Below are 17491 nucleotides of genomic sequence, written 5' to 3' on the forward strand. Positions count from 1 at the left end.
CTGAGGGGACAAGTGGAGGGCACAGGGGCCTGGTTCCATTTCAGCACCTACACCCTTCCACTAACACCTTCCCCTAATCCCTAAATCTCAAATCGCCCCTTACCCCTATCCTTAGACACGTCATGTACAGTACCAGTCAAACGTTTGGACACACCTATTCATTCAAGGGTTTTTCTTTATTTCTACTATTTTCTATATTGTATAATAATAGTGAATACATCAAAACTATGAAATAACACACATGGAATTTTGTAGTAACCAAAAAAGTGTTCAACAAATCAACATTTATTTTATATTTGAGATTCTTCAATGTAGCCACCCTTTGTCTTGATGACAGCTTTTCACACTCTTGGCATTCTATCAACCAGCTTCATGAGGTGGTCACATGGAATGCATTCCAATTAACAAGTGTGCCTTGTTAATTTGTGTCAAGATAGGGGTGGTACACAGAAGATAGCCCTATTTTGTAAAAGTCCAAGTCCATATTATGGCAAGAACAGTTCAAATAAGCAAAGAGAAATTACAGTCCATCATTACTTTAAGACATGGTCAGTCAATACGGAAAATTTCAAGAACTTTGAAAGTTTCTTCAAGTGCAGTTGCCTAAAAACATCAAGCGCTATGAAATTGGCTCTCATGAGGACCGCCACAGGAAAGGAAGACCCAGAGTTACCTCTGCTGCAGAGGATAAGTTCATTAGAGTTACCAGTTTTTGCAGCCCAAATAAATGCTTCACAGAGTTCAAGTAACAGACACATCTCAACATCAACTGTTCAGAGAAGACTGCTCGAATCAGGCCTTCATGGTCCAATTGCTGCAAAGAAACGACTACTAAAGGACACCAGTAAGAAGAGACTTGCTTGGTCCAAGAAACACTAGCAATGGACATTAGACCGGTGGAAATCTGTCTAATGAAATTAGTCCAAATTTGACATTTCTGGTCCCAACCGCCGTGTCTTCGTGAGATGCAGAGTAGGTGAACGGATGATCTCTGCATGTGTGGTTCCCACTGTGAAGCATGGAGAAGGATGTGTGGTGGTGCTTTGCTGGTGACTGTGATTTACTTAGAATTCAAGCCACACTTAACCAGCAATTTTAACCCAGAATTCTGCAGTGATATGCCATCCCATCTGTTTTGCGATTAGTGGGAGTATCATTTTGTTTTTTAACAGGACAATGAACCATAACACACCTCCAAGCTGTGTAAGGGTTATTTTACCAAAGGAGGGTGATGGAGTGCTGCATCAGATGACCTGGCCTCCACAATCACCCGACCTAAACCCAGTTGAGATGGTTTGGGATGAGCTGGACTGCAGAGTGAAGGAAAAGCAGCCAACAAGTGCTCAGCATATGTGGGAACTTCTTCAAGACTGTTGCAAAAGCATTACTAATGAAGCTGGTTGAGAGAATGCAAAGATGTCAAGACAAAGGGTGGCTACTTTGAAGAATCTAAAATCTAAAATATATTTTGTTTTGTTTAACACTTTTTTTGCTTACTACATGATTCCATATGTGTTATTTCATTTTTTTTGTCTTCACTATTATTCTACAATGTAGAAAATAGTTTAAAAAAATCAAACTCTTGAATGAGTAGGTGTGTCCAAACTTTTGACTGGTACTGTAGATCTAAAACCGTAAGATATTGTTGGTGTTAGAAATGTATAGTAACTCGGTATGTAACAATTCACCGATACGCAAGTTTTTTTCTGACATTCAGTTCCACTCTCCGCCTCATGGGGGCACTGTTGCTCCCAGCTTTCCAAACCTTACTTATTCTGTTCTAATTGCTTGAGCGAGCACATCCAGTAAGCCCTGTCTCTTTCTCCCCTTTTTTGTTTGTTTAAACTTCCTCTCTTTTCCTGGGATGCCTGGATACCACAGCAGACACCACACATCAAGTAAGTATACTTCATGGTTGTATTCCAAATATCCCCCTATTCTCTATAGTGCACTAATTTTCTAATAAAATTGTATTTCTCACATGCGCCAAATACAACCTTAGTGAAATGCTTACTTAGAAGCCCTTAACCAACAATACAGTTTTTAAGAAATATACCACCCAAAAAATATATAACAAATAATTAAAGAGCAGCAGTAAAATAACAATAGCGAAGCTATATAGGGTAGTGATGCACCGATGTGACATTTTTGGCCGATATGCAATATTTTCCTTGCCAGAAAAACCCAATACTGATATTTTATATTTTAGGGGCCTTTTAAGCATTCTAGTACAGTTAAATAGTTAACACACAGGCACATGGATGCTGCGGTTGAAGGCACTGCATCTCAGTGTAAGAGGCGTCCCTACAGTCCCTGGTTCGAATCCAGGCTGAGTCCCATCGGCCGGCCCACAATTGGCCCAGCATCGTCTGGGGTAGGCCGTCATTGTAAATAAGAATTTGTTCGTAACTGACTTGCCTAGTTAAATAAAAGTTGCACGCACACACACACACACCACATTGACCAAAAAGTTATTTTCTTGGCATTTATGCATGTCCCAATTTACCAGTAAAACATAATAATAACCTATTTCTTTCACTTCCTTGCTGTGCTGTTTTGTTGTTCAGTCGTTTCATTCTCATCCAGGATTTCTATGGAACGCCGTTTGGGTCTTTGCATGTCAAAAAAGATATGCATCAAATAACACTTTGATGTGTCAAATTAGCTTGTTGACCAATCAGGACCTGAATATGACTGCACGTCACACAATAATTTAACACATTCATACATTTTTTAGGTAGTTATTACACATTGATTACACTAGCACTAGAATTTCATACGTCACAACGATTCATCGATACGTATGCTATGATGCTGGTAAAGTTGTCTCGCACCTACAGTGCTGGTCATAAAAAAGCTGGATGGATGTAAACAAAGTTCTTCCCCAAAAACATAGCAACACGACAATCTGCTAGGTGTCATTTTAGATGTTGTCATCTAAAATAACCCTAATTTAGAAGACCGTTCTTATTTGATTAATGGTGGCCGGAGCCATCTATGTGAAGCTAGCCACAATAAGGATTAGCCACAATAGCGGTTAGCCTTCAAAATAAAAGTATGGCATTCTTTTGACGGTGCTGCTGTATCGTTTTTGACACGCAAAGACTCAAATGGTGTTCCATTGTATGTATGTTGTGAAGCTAACAGCAGTGACGCTATTACTGTGTATCTCTGCTAGGGAAACATCTGGAAAAATAGCGGACTTGGTAGTGTGTACCAGTGCTTGACGAGTCTGCAAAAGCTAACATCACCCACGACAGCGAACGGTTGATTGTCAAGGACAATGAATTCCATTATCTTGGCTTTAATCGATTTCGCATTTGAATTGTCTCACTGATATTTTCTTACTCCTTCAAATGACTGCTCGACTTGATGACTACTCGATCCACACAGCAGACATTGTGGGCTAGGTTAGGAATGCTATGTAGCACAACATTTTACATGGCGTCACTACGTTATAGGTATGCATGTCAGCTTTGACATCGATTTTGCACATCGGCATTAAACTAGACATCGATACCGATGTTTGCATTTTAAGCTAATATTGTCCGATTCCGACATCTTCCCTGATATATCGTGCATCCCTAATACAGGGGGTACCGGCTAGTTGAGGTAATATGTACGTGTAGGTAGAGTTATTAAAGTGGCTTTGCATAGATAATAACAGAGTAGCAGCGGCGTAAAAGGGGTGGGGGGGGCAGGCAGGCAATGCAAATAATCTGGGTAGCCATTTGATTACATGTTCAGGAGCCTTATGGCTTGGTGGTAGAAGCTGTTTAGAAGCCTCGTCGACCTAGACTTGGCACTCCGGTACAGCTTTCCGTGTGGTAGCAGAGGGAACAGTCTATGGTGGCTGGAGGCTTTGACCATTTTTAGGGCCTTCTTCTGACACCGCCTGCTACAGAGGTCCTGGATGGCAGGAAACTTGGCCCCAGTGATGTACTGGGCCGTACGTACTGCCCTCTATAGTGCCTTGTGGTCGGAGACCGAGCAGTTGCCATACCAGGCAGGGATGCAGCCCACCAGGATGCTCTCGATGGTGCAGCTGTAGAACCTTTTGAGGATCTGAGGACCCATGCCAAATCTCTTCAGTCATTCCAGTCCTCAAGGGCCTGATTGGTGTCACAGTTTTGCCCCAGCCTCAGTTAACACGCCTGACTCCAATAATCACCTAATCATGATCTTCAATTTAGAATGCAATTTGATTAATCAACTGTGTTTTCTAGGAATGGAGAAAGTGTGACACCAATCAGGCCCTCAAGGACTGGAGATGCCCACCTCTGCTATAGGCTGTCTCATTGTTGGGGCGGCAGGGTAGCCTAGTGGTTAGAGCGTTTGACTAGTAACTGGAAGGTTGCAAGTTCAAATCCCCGAGCTGACAAGGTACAAATCTGTCGTTCTGCCCCTGAACAGGCAGTTAACCCACTGTTCCTAGGCCGTCATTGAAAATAAGAATTTGTTCTTAACTGACTTGCCTAGTTAAATAAAGGTAAAATAAATTGTTGTGATCATCAGCAAACTTGAATGATGGTGTTGGGGATGTGCCTGGCTGTGCAGTCATGAGTGAACAGGGAGTACAGGAGGGAGTACAGGGTAGAGCACGCACCCCTGAAGGGCCTCTGTGTTGAGGGTCAGTGTGGCAGATGTGTTGTTACCTACTCTCACCACCTGGGGGCGGCCTGTCAGGAAGGATGTCATGGATCAAGTTGCAGAGAGAGGTGTTTGATCCCAGAGTCCTTGGCTTAGTGATGAGATTTGAGGGCACTATGTTGTTAAATGCTGAGCTGTAGTCAATTAATAGCTTTCAATGAATAGTTGTGAAAGGTCAGTGTGGAGTGCAATAGAGATTGCATCATCTGTGGATCTGTTGGGTCGGTATGCAAATTCAAGTGGGTGTAGGATTTCTGGGATTATGGTGTTGATGTGAGATATGACCAGCCATTCAAAGCACTTCATGGCTACAGATGTGAGTGCTACTGGTCGGTAGTCATTTAGGCAGGTTACCTTAGTCCCTGTGCCCAAGAACACTATGGTGGTCTTCTTAAAACATGTTGGACGCTTTGCCTGTTTGATTGTTTGTCGGAGGGCATAGTGGGATTTCTTATAAGCTTCCGGGTTAGAGTCCCACTCCTTGAAAGCGGCAGCTCTACCCTTTAGCTCAAATCAAATGTATTTATAAAGCCCTTCTTACATTGGCATATATCTCAAAGTGCTGTACAGAAACCCAGCATAAAACTCCAAACAGCAAGCAATGCAGGTGTAGAAGCACAGTGGCTAGGAAAAACTCCTTATAAAGACCAGAACCTAGGAAGAAACCTAGAGAGGAACCAGGCTATGAGGGTGACCAGTCCTTTTCTGGCTGTGCCGGGTGGAGATTATAACAGAACATGGCCAAGATGTTCATAGATGACCAGCAGGGTCAAATAATAATGATCACACTGGATGTCGAGGGTGCAACAGGTCAGCACCTCAGGAGTAAATGTCAGTTGGCTTTTTATAGCCGATCATTCAGAGTATCTCTACCGCTCCTGCTGTCTCTAGAGAGTTGAAAATAGCAGGTCTGGGACAAGGTAGCACGTCCGGTGAACAGGTAAGGGTTCCATAGCCGCAGGCGGAACAGTTGAAACTGGAGCAGCAGCACGGCCAGGTGGACTGGGGACAGCAAGGAGTCATCAGGCCAAGTAGTCCTGAGGCATGGTCCTAGGGCTCAGGTCCTCCGAGAGAGAAAGAACGGAAGAGAGAGTGAATTAGAGAGAGCATACTTAAATTCACACAGGACACCGGATAAGACAGGAGAAATACTCCAGATATAACAGGCTGACCCTAGCCCTCCGACGCATAAACTAGCTCAGTGTGGATGCTGCCTGTAATCCATGGCTTCTGGTTGGGGTTTGTACGCGGAAGGAAGGAAGCCAGGGACTGATGTGGTGTACTCCTCCATGCCATCCGAAGAATCCCAGAACATATTCCAGTCTGTGCTAGCAAAACAGTCCTGTAGTTTAGCATCTGCTTCATCTGACCACTTTTTTTTATTGACTGAGTCACTGGTGCTTCCTGCTTTAATTTTTGCTTGTAAGCAGGAGTCAGGAGGATATCATTATGGTCAGATTTGCAAAATGGAGGGCGAGGGAGAGCTTTGTACACATCTGTGTGTGTGGAGTTAAGGTGGGGGTGTCTTTCCCCCTGGTTGCACATTCAACATGCTGGTAGAAATGAGGTAAAACTGATTTAAGTTTGCCTGCAATAAAGTCCCGGCCACTAGGAGCGCCACCTCTGGATAAGTGTTTTCCTGTTTGCTTATGGCCAACTACAGCTCATTGAGTGCGGTCTTAGTGCCAGCAATGGTTTATGGTGGTACACCACATCGGTTTGTGGTGGATAACTCTCTAGGTAGATAGTGTATTCTACAGCTTATCATGAGATACTTTACCTCAGGTGAGCAAAACCTCGAGACTTCCTTAGATATCGTGGACCAGCTGTTGTTTACAAATATACATAGCTCGCCACCCCTTGTCTTACCAGAGGCTGCTGTTCTATCCTGCCAATACAGTGTATAATCCGCCAGCTGTATGTTATTCATGTCGACGTTCAGCCATGACTCAGTGAAACAAAAGATATTACAGTTTTTAATGTCCCGTTGGTAGGATATACGTGATTGTAGTTTTGGCCAGAGCCCTATGGTGCCTGGTCAAAAGTAGTGCACTACATAGGGAATAGGGGCCATTTGGGACTTATTATATATGCAGGAAGGTAGGATAACTTGATCTTACACTTCAGGGCCAACCTGTACTAAGTGTGTGTGTGTACTTCCTCAGACACGACTGGTACCAGACAGACTGCCAGGTCATCGTCACCATCATGGTGAAAAATGTCAATTTCGACAACAGACAGGTACACACACACATAGTCACACACAAATATAAACAAGCACGGGACACACACAGAATTGTGTCAGATAAACTCAGCAAACAGAGAAACATCAGGACCCTGTCTTTCAAAGAAAATTCGTAAAAATCCCAAACTTCAGATCTTCTTTGTAAAGGGTTAAAACTCTGTTTCCCATGCTTGTTCAATGACCCATAAACAATTAATGAACATGCACCTGTGGAATGGTCGTTAACTTCTTATGGCTGCAGGGGCCGTATTGAGTAGCTTGTATGAAAGGTGCCCAGAGTAAACGGCCTGCTCCTCAGTCCCAGTTGCTTTATATGCATATTATTATTAGTATTGGATAGAAAACACTCTGAAGTTTCTAAAACTGTTTGAATAATGTCTGTGAGTATAACAGAACTCATATGGCAGGCAAAAACCTGAGAAGAAATCCAAACAGGAAGTGAGAAATCTGAGGTTGGTCAATTTTCAACCCTGCCCCTATTGAATTCACAGTGGGATATGTTTGAAGTTGGGCTTCCAGTAGATGTCAACCGTCTTTAGAAACTTGAATGAGGCTTCTACTGTGTTGTGGGGCTGAATAAGAGCTGAAGGAGTCGGGTTACTGGCAGAAAGCCATTTCCTGGTCATGCGCATTTCACATGACTTTTTGTCTGAACTTTTGCCTGGACCTGCCCGCGCATCTTGAGTTTAGATTGTGTACTGAACGTGCAAACCAAAAGGAGTTATTTGGATATAAATTATGGATCAATCAAACATTTATTGTGGAACTGGGATTCCTGGGAGTGCATTCTGATGAAGATCATCAAAGGTAAGTGAATATTTATAATGCTATTTCTGACTTCTGTTGACTCCAACAGGTTGTGTTGTGTTGGTCTCTGAGCGCCGTACTCAGATTTTTGCATGGTTTGCTTTTTTGAAATCTGACACAGCAGTTGCATTAAGGAGAAGTATATCTTTAATTCTGTGAATAACACTTGTATCTTTTATCAATGTTTATTATGAGCATTTCTGTAAATTGATGTCGCTCTGTGCAAATTCAGGTGATGTTTTGGAGGCAAAGCCAAATGTAAACTGAGGTTTTTGGATATAAATATGAACTTAACCGAACAAAACATACAAGTATTGTGTAACATGTTGTCCCGGGAGTGTCATCTGATGAAGAATATCAAAGGTTAGTGATTAATTTTATCTCTATTTCTGCTTTTTGTGACTCCTCTCTTTGGTTGGAAAATGGCTGTATGCTTTCTGTGACTAGTTGCTGACCTAACATAATGATATGTTCTGCTTTCGCCGAAAAGCTTTTTTTGAAATCGGACACTGGTTGGATTAACGAGAATTTTATCTTTAAAATGGTGTCTAATACTTGTATGTTTGAGAATTTTGAATTATGAGATTTCTGTTGATTGGATTTGGCGCCCTGCAATTTCATTGGCTGTTGGCGAGGGGTTCCGCAAGCGGAACGTTCCTAGACAGATTAAAACTTCTTATGACTGCAATCCCATTAACGGGATCGATATGACAACAGCCAGTGAAAGTGCACGGCGCCAAATTCAAAACAACAGAAATATCATAATTAAAATTCCTCAAACATACATGTATCTTATACCGTTTTAAAGGTAATCTTGTTGTTAATCCCACCAGTGTCCGATTGCAAATAGGCTCTACAGCGAAAGCACCGCAAACTATCATGTTAGGTCACCACCAAGCCACAGAAAAACACAGCCATTTTTCCAGCCAAAGAGAGGAGTCACAAAAAGCACAAATAGAGAGAGAAATTCATCACTAACCTTTGATGATCTTCATCAGATGAAACTCATAGGACTTCATGTTACACAATACATGTATGTTTTGTTTGATAAAGTTCATATTTATATAAAAAAATCTGAGTTTACATTGGCGCGTTACGTTCACAAGTTCCAAAAATATCCAGTGATTTTGCATAGCCACATCGATTCAACAGAAATGCTCATCATAAATGTAGATGAAAATACAAGTTATACACATGGAATTATAGATATACATTTACATTTAAGTCATTTAGCAGACGCTCTTATCCAGAGCGACTTACAAATTGGTGAATTCACCTTCTGACATCCAGTGGAACAGCCACTTTACAATAGTGCATCTAAATCATTTAAGGGGGGGGAGAATTACTTTATCCTATCCTAGGTATTCCTTGAAGAGGTGGGGTTTCAGGTGTCTCCGGAAGGTGGTGATTGACTCCGCTGTCCTGGCGTCGTGAGGGAGTTTGTTCCACCATTGGGGGGCCAGAGCAGCGAACAGATATACCTCTCCTTAAGACACTAACAGCTTACAGACGATAGGAAATTAAGGTCAGAGTTATGAAAACTTAGGACACTAAAGAGAGCTTTCTACTGACTCTGAAAAACCAAAAGAAAGATGCCCAGGGTCCCTGCTCATCTGCGTGAGCGTGCCTTAGATATGCTGCATGGAGGCATGAGGACTGCAGATATGGCCAGGGCAATAAATTGCAATGTCTGTACTAAGAAGCCTAAGATAGCGCTACAGAAAGACAGGATGGACAGCTGATCGTTCTCGCAGTGGCAGACCACGTGTATCAAAACCTGCACAGGACTGGTACATCCGAACATCACACCTGCGGGTCAGGTACAGGATGACAACAACTGCCCAAGTTTCACCAGGAACGCACAATCCCTCCATCAGTGCTCAGACTGCCCACAATAGGCTGAGAGAGGCTGGACTGAGGGCTTGTAGGCCTGTTGTCTGGTGAGGACCTGCCTTACATCACCAGCAACAACGTCACCTATGGGCACAAACCCACCATCGCTGAACCAGACAGGACTGGTAAAAAGTTATCTTTACTGACGAGTCGCGGTTTTGTCTCACCCCAGGGGTGATGGTCGGATTTGCGTTTATTGTCGAAGGAAAGAGCGTTACACCAAGGCCTGTACTCTGGAGCGGGATCGATTTGGAGGTGGAGGGTCCGTCATGGTCTGGGACGGTGTGTCAGCATCATCGGACTGAGCTTGTTGTCATTGCAGGCAATCTCAACGCTGTGCGTTACAGGGAAGACATCCTCCTCCCTGTGGTACCCTTCCTGCCGGCTCATCCTGATATGACCCTCCAGCATAACAAGGCCACCAGCCATACTGCTCGTTCTGTGTGTGATTTTCTGCAAGACAGTGTTCTGCCATGGCCAGCGAAGAGCCTGGTTCTCACGTCTTGGACCTGTTGGATTGGAGGGTGAGGGCTAGTGCCTCCCCCCCCCAGAAATGTCTGGGAACTTGCAGGTGCCTTGGTGGAAGAGTGGTGTAACATACAGCAGGATCTTGCATATCTGGTGCTGTCCATGAGGAGGAGATGCACGTCACGTCTGTGGAACTTGGTCAGTTTATGTCTCAGTTGTTGAATCTTGTTATGTTCATACAAATATTTACACATGTTAAGTTTGCTGAAAATAAACACAGTTGACAGTGGGAGGACGTTTCTTTTTTTGAGTTTATATACACGCACATACACATCAGTGTTAGGGGCTCTTGAGGAGAGAAGTACAGTTCCAAGCTGCCAGAGTATTTGCAGCCCTGTATAGTTGTTGAGGAGGAAGCTGTCCCTAGCATGTCTTTATTTCTCATCTTATTGACGTTAAAAATAGTCTGTTTGCGGCGGTGATGTAGATAACATTGAATCAATTCGAAGTATGGGCATAGTGTTGTATCTGTGCTGTAAATTAATGATTTGGGTTTAAATGAGATGGAGATGAGGAGTAATGGATGTTCTGGATCTGAAATGAAAGATTTCAGGGAGTCATTCGCCCAGAGGCTGAGTAGTGCTCGTGTGCGTACACAGCTGTACAGCAGTAAAATAGGGGGTTGTTGTGTCCCCTGAGGTCCCGTTACAGTAGAGCAGTGCTCCCTCTGAAACACACAGAGAGGGGCCTGATTCCAATTCCACATCTCGCACCCCTCCCTTCTCTCTGCCCTTGCCCACTCTCTCTTTCTGTGGTTGTGAGAACAGTAGGGGAGGTGTTTATTATGGGAAATAAGATGGCTAGGGGCTTTTCCTCCAGAGGCACTGCTATGGGCACATGTGCCTTCATACATACACGCTCACTCACTCCCACAGCTAGGCCCTCAGGGGTGCCTGTAAACTCAGGGAGGGTAAACTGTTCCTAGATCTAAGTCTAAACCCCCAATCCAAGAAAGAAAGCCCAACTGATTTCAGACCAGCACTAACCCCCTCAGGGTGAATTTGACGAAACGGTCCTCGACCCCCATCCCCCCCACCCCACCCCACTATAAAAAGAGGTGTGTGATTCATACTTGTGTGTATCTTCCTTCAGGGGAGGACTTCAGCTTGAACATGAAGCTGCTGCATTCCATTGTCCCCCAACACAGCACCTTCAAGGTCCTCTCCACAAAGGTAACACACACGTCAAACCACTCAGCCTATCAGACAGCACCTTCAAGGTCCTCTCCAAAGGTAACAAAGGTAATCAGACAGCACCTTCAAGGTCCTCTCCACAAAGGTAACCACTCAAACCACTCAGCCTATCAGACAGCACCTTCAAGGTCCTCTCCACAAAGGTAACACACACGTCAAACCACTCAGCCTATCAGACAGCACCTTCAAGGTCCTCTCCACAAAGGTAACACACACGTCAAACCACTCAGCCTATCAGACAGCACCTTCAAGGTCCTCTCCACAAAGGTAACACACACGTCAAACCACTCAGCCTATCAGACAGCACCTTCAAGGTCCTCTCCACAAAGGTAACACACACGTCAAACAAAGGTCCTCTCCACACACACGTCAAACCACTCAGCCTATCAGACAGCACCTTCAAGGTCCTCTCCACAAAGGTAACACACACGTCAAACCACTCAGCCTATCAGAACTACCATTTGCCTCAAAAAGGGCATAACATTGCAGCGCTCAGTCTTTATAAGGGACCCATAGTGATGTGATTTAACACACAGCAGGTTACCAGAGAATAACCACACTGAAATGTGGTAATTAACCATTAGTAGAACAGAGAGTCCTCTTTCGTACAGACCTGACTGTGTCAACAAACACCAGAGAGCTTCCCTGTGAGGATTAACAAGCTCTGAAGTTGTTGGTAATTATGGACATTAATGACTGGGAAGGACACTTGTTAGTGTACACTAATATGTGTGTATATAGTGTAGACCAGGGGTCTCACATTTTTACATTTGAGTAATTTGGCAGAAACTCTTATCCACAGCAATTTACAGGAGCAATTAGTGTTAAGTGCTTTTGCTCAAGGGCACATTGACAGATTTTTCACTTAGTCAGCTCTTAATGCTAGACTTACTGCTGCCAAACCCTGTTCCTAGTACCGCCCTGTAGGTTTTTCTCCAACCATAATCTAGCGCACCCAATTCTAATAATTATCTGGTTGATAAGCTGAACCAGGTTAGTTCCAACTGGGGTTGGAGCGAAAACCTACAGGAGGGAAGCTCTCCAGGAACAGGGTTGGAGAGCCCTGTTGTAGGCTAATGAGGGTGTAGGCATCTCTCCATGGCTCTCTGGTGTTTCTGCTGTATTCTGTTGAACTGTCCTTCTGAATGGCAAAATGGAATATAGATATATTGTATCGACGACAAATGGCACACTTGAAAAGGTTTCAATGAGTGTATGACTAGCTTGAAAAGGTTTCAATGAGTGTATGACAAGCTTGAAAAGGTTTCAATGAGTGTATGACAAGCTTGAAAAGGTTTCAATGAGTGTATGACTAGCTTGAAAAGGTTTCAATGAGTTTGTGAGAATTTCATCCTGTGTTTGTGCGTGTACATGTCTAAAAGGGTTTGGGTGAGAGGGAGGGAGAGAGCCAACCCATCGAGTGTGCTTTGGGAATCTGTGGATAGGTGTAGGCTGTAGGGGCTCGCTCAGGGCATGAGATGGTGCTCAGTCTGCTAACGAGATAGTGGGACATGCCACACACACGGCACAACAGGGGGGAGGATGACAGAGAGTGAAGGGGGAGATGATTTGGAGGACAGAGCTCAGCAGAGAGGTCGAAAAGATGGAGGGACAGAAAGAAAGAAGAAATGGATGAGAAAGTGAGGTAGAGAAGTGTCAAGTTATTCCTGAGTTCCTGCCAGCTGATGCCAAAGCTAGTTTCCCCCCTAGAGAGAGGATGTAGCAGCTCTTTCCTCCCCACAAACACTCACTCACAGTTCACCATTTTATTTTTATTTATTTATTTTATTTCACCTTTATTTAACCAGGTAGGCAAGTTGAGACGTTCTCATTTACAATTGCAACCTGGCCAAGATAAAGCAAAGCAGTTCGACACATACAACAACACAGAGTTACACATGGAGTAAAACAAACATACAGTCAATAATACAGTATAAACAGGTCTATATACGATGTGAGCAAATGAGGTGAGATAAGGGAGGTAAAGGCAAAAAAAGGCCATGGTGGCAAAGTAAATACAATATAGCAAGTAAAACACTGGAATGGTAGATTTGCAGTGGAAGAATGTGCAAAGTAGAAATAAAAATAATGGGGTGCAAAGGAGCAAAATAAATAAATAAATTAAATACAGTAGGGAAAGAGGTAGTTGTTTGCGCTAAATTATAGATGGGCTATGTACAGGTGCAGTAATCTGTGAGCTGCTCTGACATTGGTGCTTAAAGCTAGTGAGGGAGATGAGTATTTCCAGTTTCAGAGATTTTTGTAGTTCGTTCCAGTCATTGGCAGCAGAGAACTGGAAGGAGAGGCGGCCAAAGAAATAATTGGTTTTGGGGGTGACTAGAGAGATATACCTGCTGGAGCGTGTGCTACAGGTGGGAGATGCTATGGTGACCAGCGAGCTGAGATAAGGGGGGACTTTACCTAGCAGGGCCTTGTAGATGACATGGAGCCAGTGGGTATGAAGCGAGGGTGCAGGTAGCGATCGGTTGAAGAGCATGCATTTAGTTTTACTTGTATTTAAGAGCAATTGGAGGCCACGGAAGGAGAGTTGTATGGCATTGAAGCTTGCCTGGAGGGTTGTTAACACAGTGTCCAAAGAAGGGCCAGAAGTATACAGAATGGTGTCGTCTGCGTAGAGGTGGATCAAACACTCATCAGCAGCAAGAGCGACCTCATTGATGTATACAGAGAAGAGAGTCGGTCCAAGAATTGAACCCTGTGGCACTCCCATAGAGACTGCCAGAGGTCCGGACAGCAGATCCTCCGATTTGACACACTGAACTCTATCAGAGAAGTAGTTGGTGAACCAGGCGAGGCAATCATTTGAGAAAACAAGGCTGTCGAGTCTGCCGATGTGGAGATTGACAGAGTGTGGAGATTGACAGAGTGAAAGAGTTTCAAGACTAGTCATTCAACTGCCCTTCTCTGCTCTTCTCTGTATCACTGGAGGCGCTCCGCACTGCTAAGCCTTGGCCAGATCAATGAATACGGCTGCACAGTAATGTTTCTTATCGATGGCGGTTAAGATATCATTTAGGACCTTGAGCGTGGCTGAGGTGCACCTTCCATGACCAGCTCTGAAACCAGATTGCATAGCAGAGAAGGTATGGTGAGATTCTAAATGGTTGGTAATCTGTTTGTTGACTTGGCTTTAAGAATACCTTAGAACTATTGGTGGCACTGGGTCAGGATTCAGAAATAGGTCTGTAGCAAATGTAAATTTGGGTCACAGTAATGTTTCTTATCGATGTTAAGATATCATCCCCCACCCATTTGAAACCAGATTGCATAGGGGGTATGATTCTAAATGGTTGGTAATCTGTTTGTTGACTTGGCTTTCGAGCTTTCTAATCTTTGGGAATCTCAGATGATATGAAAGAGAGGTTGAACAGGCTAGTAATAGGGGTGGCAACAATTTCGGCAGATAATTTTCGAAAGAAAGGGTCCAGATTGTCTAGCCCGGCTGATTTGTAGGGGTCCAGATTTTGCAGCTCTTTCAGAACATCAGCTGAACGATTTAGGAGAAGGAGCAATGGGGAAGGCTTGGGCGAGTTGCTGTGGGGGGTGCAGTGCTGTTGACCGGGGTAGGAGTAGCCAGGTGGAAAGCATGGCCAGCCATAGAAAAATGCTTATTGAAATTCTCAATTATGGTGGATTTATCAGTGGTGACCGTGTTTCCTATCTTCAGTGCAGTGGGCAGCTGGGAGGAGGTGTTCTTATTCTCCATGGACTTTACAGTGTCCCAGAACTTTTTTGAGTTAGTGTTGCAGGAAGCAAATTTCTGCTTGAAAAAGCTAGCCTTGGCTTTTCTAACTGCCTGTGTATAATGGTTTCTAGCTTCCCTGAACAGCTGCATATTATGGGGGCTGTTCGATGCTAATGCAGAACGCCATAGGATGTTTTTGTGTTGGTTAAGGGCAGTCAGGTCTGGGGAGAACCAAGGGAGATATCTGTTCCTGGTTCTAAATTTTTTTGTTGTTGAATTTTTACCCCTTTTTCTCCCCAATTTCATGGTATCCAATTGTTGTAGTAGCTACTATCTTGTCTCATCGCTACAACTCCCATACGGGCTCGGGAGAGACGAATGTTGAAAGTCATGCGTCCTACGATACACAACCCAACCAGCCGCACTGCTTCTTAACACAGAGCACATCCAAACCAGCAGCACCAATGTGCAGGAGGAAACACCGGGTACCTGGCAACATTGTTAGCGCGCACTGCGCCCATCCCGCCACAGGAGTTGCTGGTGCGCGATGAGACAAGGACATCCCTACCGACCAAGCCCTCCCTAACCCGGACGACGCTAGGCCAATTGTGCGGCGCCCCACGGACCTCCCGGTCGCGGCCGGTTACGACAGAGTCTGGGCGCGAACCCAGAGTCTCTGATGGCACAGCTGGCGCTGCAGTACAGCGCCCTTAGCCACTGCGCCACCCAGGAGGCCCCTGAATGGGGCATGTTTATTTAAGATGGTTAGGAAGGAATTTAAAAAAAAAAATCCAGGCATCCTCTACTGACGGGATGAGATGGCACCATTTCGACAGCAGACACAGAGGTGCACAGGTAGACGGAGAGACACACACACAGGGAGATACACACACAGGGATAGACACACACACACAGGGAGAGACACACACACCCACACACACAGGGAGACGGAGACACACAGGGAGACGGAGACACACATACAGACACACACAGGGACACACAGGTACACACACACACACACACACACACACACACAGGGACACACAGACACACACAGGGACACACACACAGGGACACACACACGCACAGGGACACACACACGCACAGGGACACACACACAGGGAGACCGCACACACAGGGAGAGACACACTGGGACACACACGCACACTGGGACACACACGCACACAGGGAGACACACGCACACAGGGAGACACACGCACACAGGGACACACACGCACACAGGGAGACACACACACAGGGAGACACACACACACAACACCGGGTGACACACACACAACACAGGGAGACACACAGGGAGACACACACACCCGGAGACACACACACACACACACACACACAGGGAGACTCACACAACACAGGGAGACACACAGGGAGACACACACACACAGGGACACACACACACAGGGACACACACAGTGACACACACACACACACACACGCAGAGGGAGATGGAGACACACGGACACACACACACACAGGTAGACGGAGACACACACACATCCAGGTAGACGGAGACACACACACAGGCAGACGCACACACACCCACACACAGAGGGAGACACGCACACACAGGGACACACACACAGGGAGACGGAGACACGCACAGGGAGACAAGCGCACACAGGGACACACATACAGGGACACACACAAACACACAGGAACACACACACACACAGGAACACACACACACACAGGGACACACACACACACACACACACAGACGGAGAGACACACACACACACACACACACACACACAGGTAGACGGAGACACACACACACATCCACACACACACAGGGAGACGGACACACACACACACAGGGACACACACACACACATGGACACACACACAGGGAGACACAGACACACGCACACAGGTAGACGGAGACACACACACGGACACGGAGACACAGGGAGACAAGCGCACACAGGGACACACATACAGGGACACACACAAACACACAGGAACACACACACACACAGGAACACACACACAGGGACATACACACACACAGGAACACACACACACACACAGGGAGACACACACACACACAGGGACACACACATACACACAAACGGACACACACACACAGGTAGACGGAGAGACAGACACACACACACACACAGGTAGACGGAGACACACACACACAGGGAGAGACACACATACACACACACAGAGACACACACACAGGGAGACGGACACACACACACACACAGGGACACACACAAATGGACACACACACACACAGAGAGACACAGACACACATGGACACGGAGACACACAGGGAGACACGCGCACACAGGAACACACACATACAGGGACACACACAAACACACACACACACACAGGGACACACACAGGGACACACACACACACACACATCACACAGGATCACACACACACACACACACACACAGGGAGACTGAGACACACACGGACACGCGCACA

At 45.3% G+C, this 17491-nt stretch overlaps 1 protein-coding gene across 2 annotated transcripts in view; it reads left to right on the forward strand.

The window, feature by feature from the left end:
* The window catches only part of LOC135511087 (protein SGT1 homolog), a 37953-nt gene that overhangs the window by 3243 nt on the left and 17219 nt on the right, over positions 1–17491 (forward strand). For both annotated transcript variants that reach the window (XM_064932609.1, XM_064932615.1), the window contains exons 5-6: positions 1882–1898; positions 11216–11295. In XM_064932609.1, the coding sequence (XP_064788681.1) occupies positions 1882–1898; positions 11216–11295 (97 nt within the window). The remainder of the gene's footprint in view (positions 1–1881; positions 1899–11215; positions 11296–17491) is intronic.

The sequence above is a fragment of the Oncorhynchus masou genome, chromosome 3 (genome assembly GCF_036934945.1).
Source record: "Oncorhynchus masou masou isolate Uvic2021 chromosome 3, UVic_Omas_1.1, whole genome shotgun sequence".
NCBI classification, from domain to species: domain Eukaryota; kingdom Metazoa; phylum Chordata; class Actinopteri; order Salmoniformes; family Salmonidae; genus Oncorhynchus; species Oncorhynchus masou.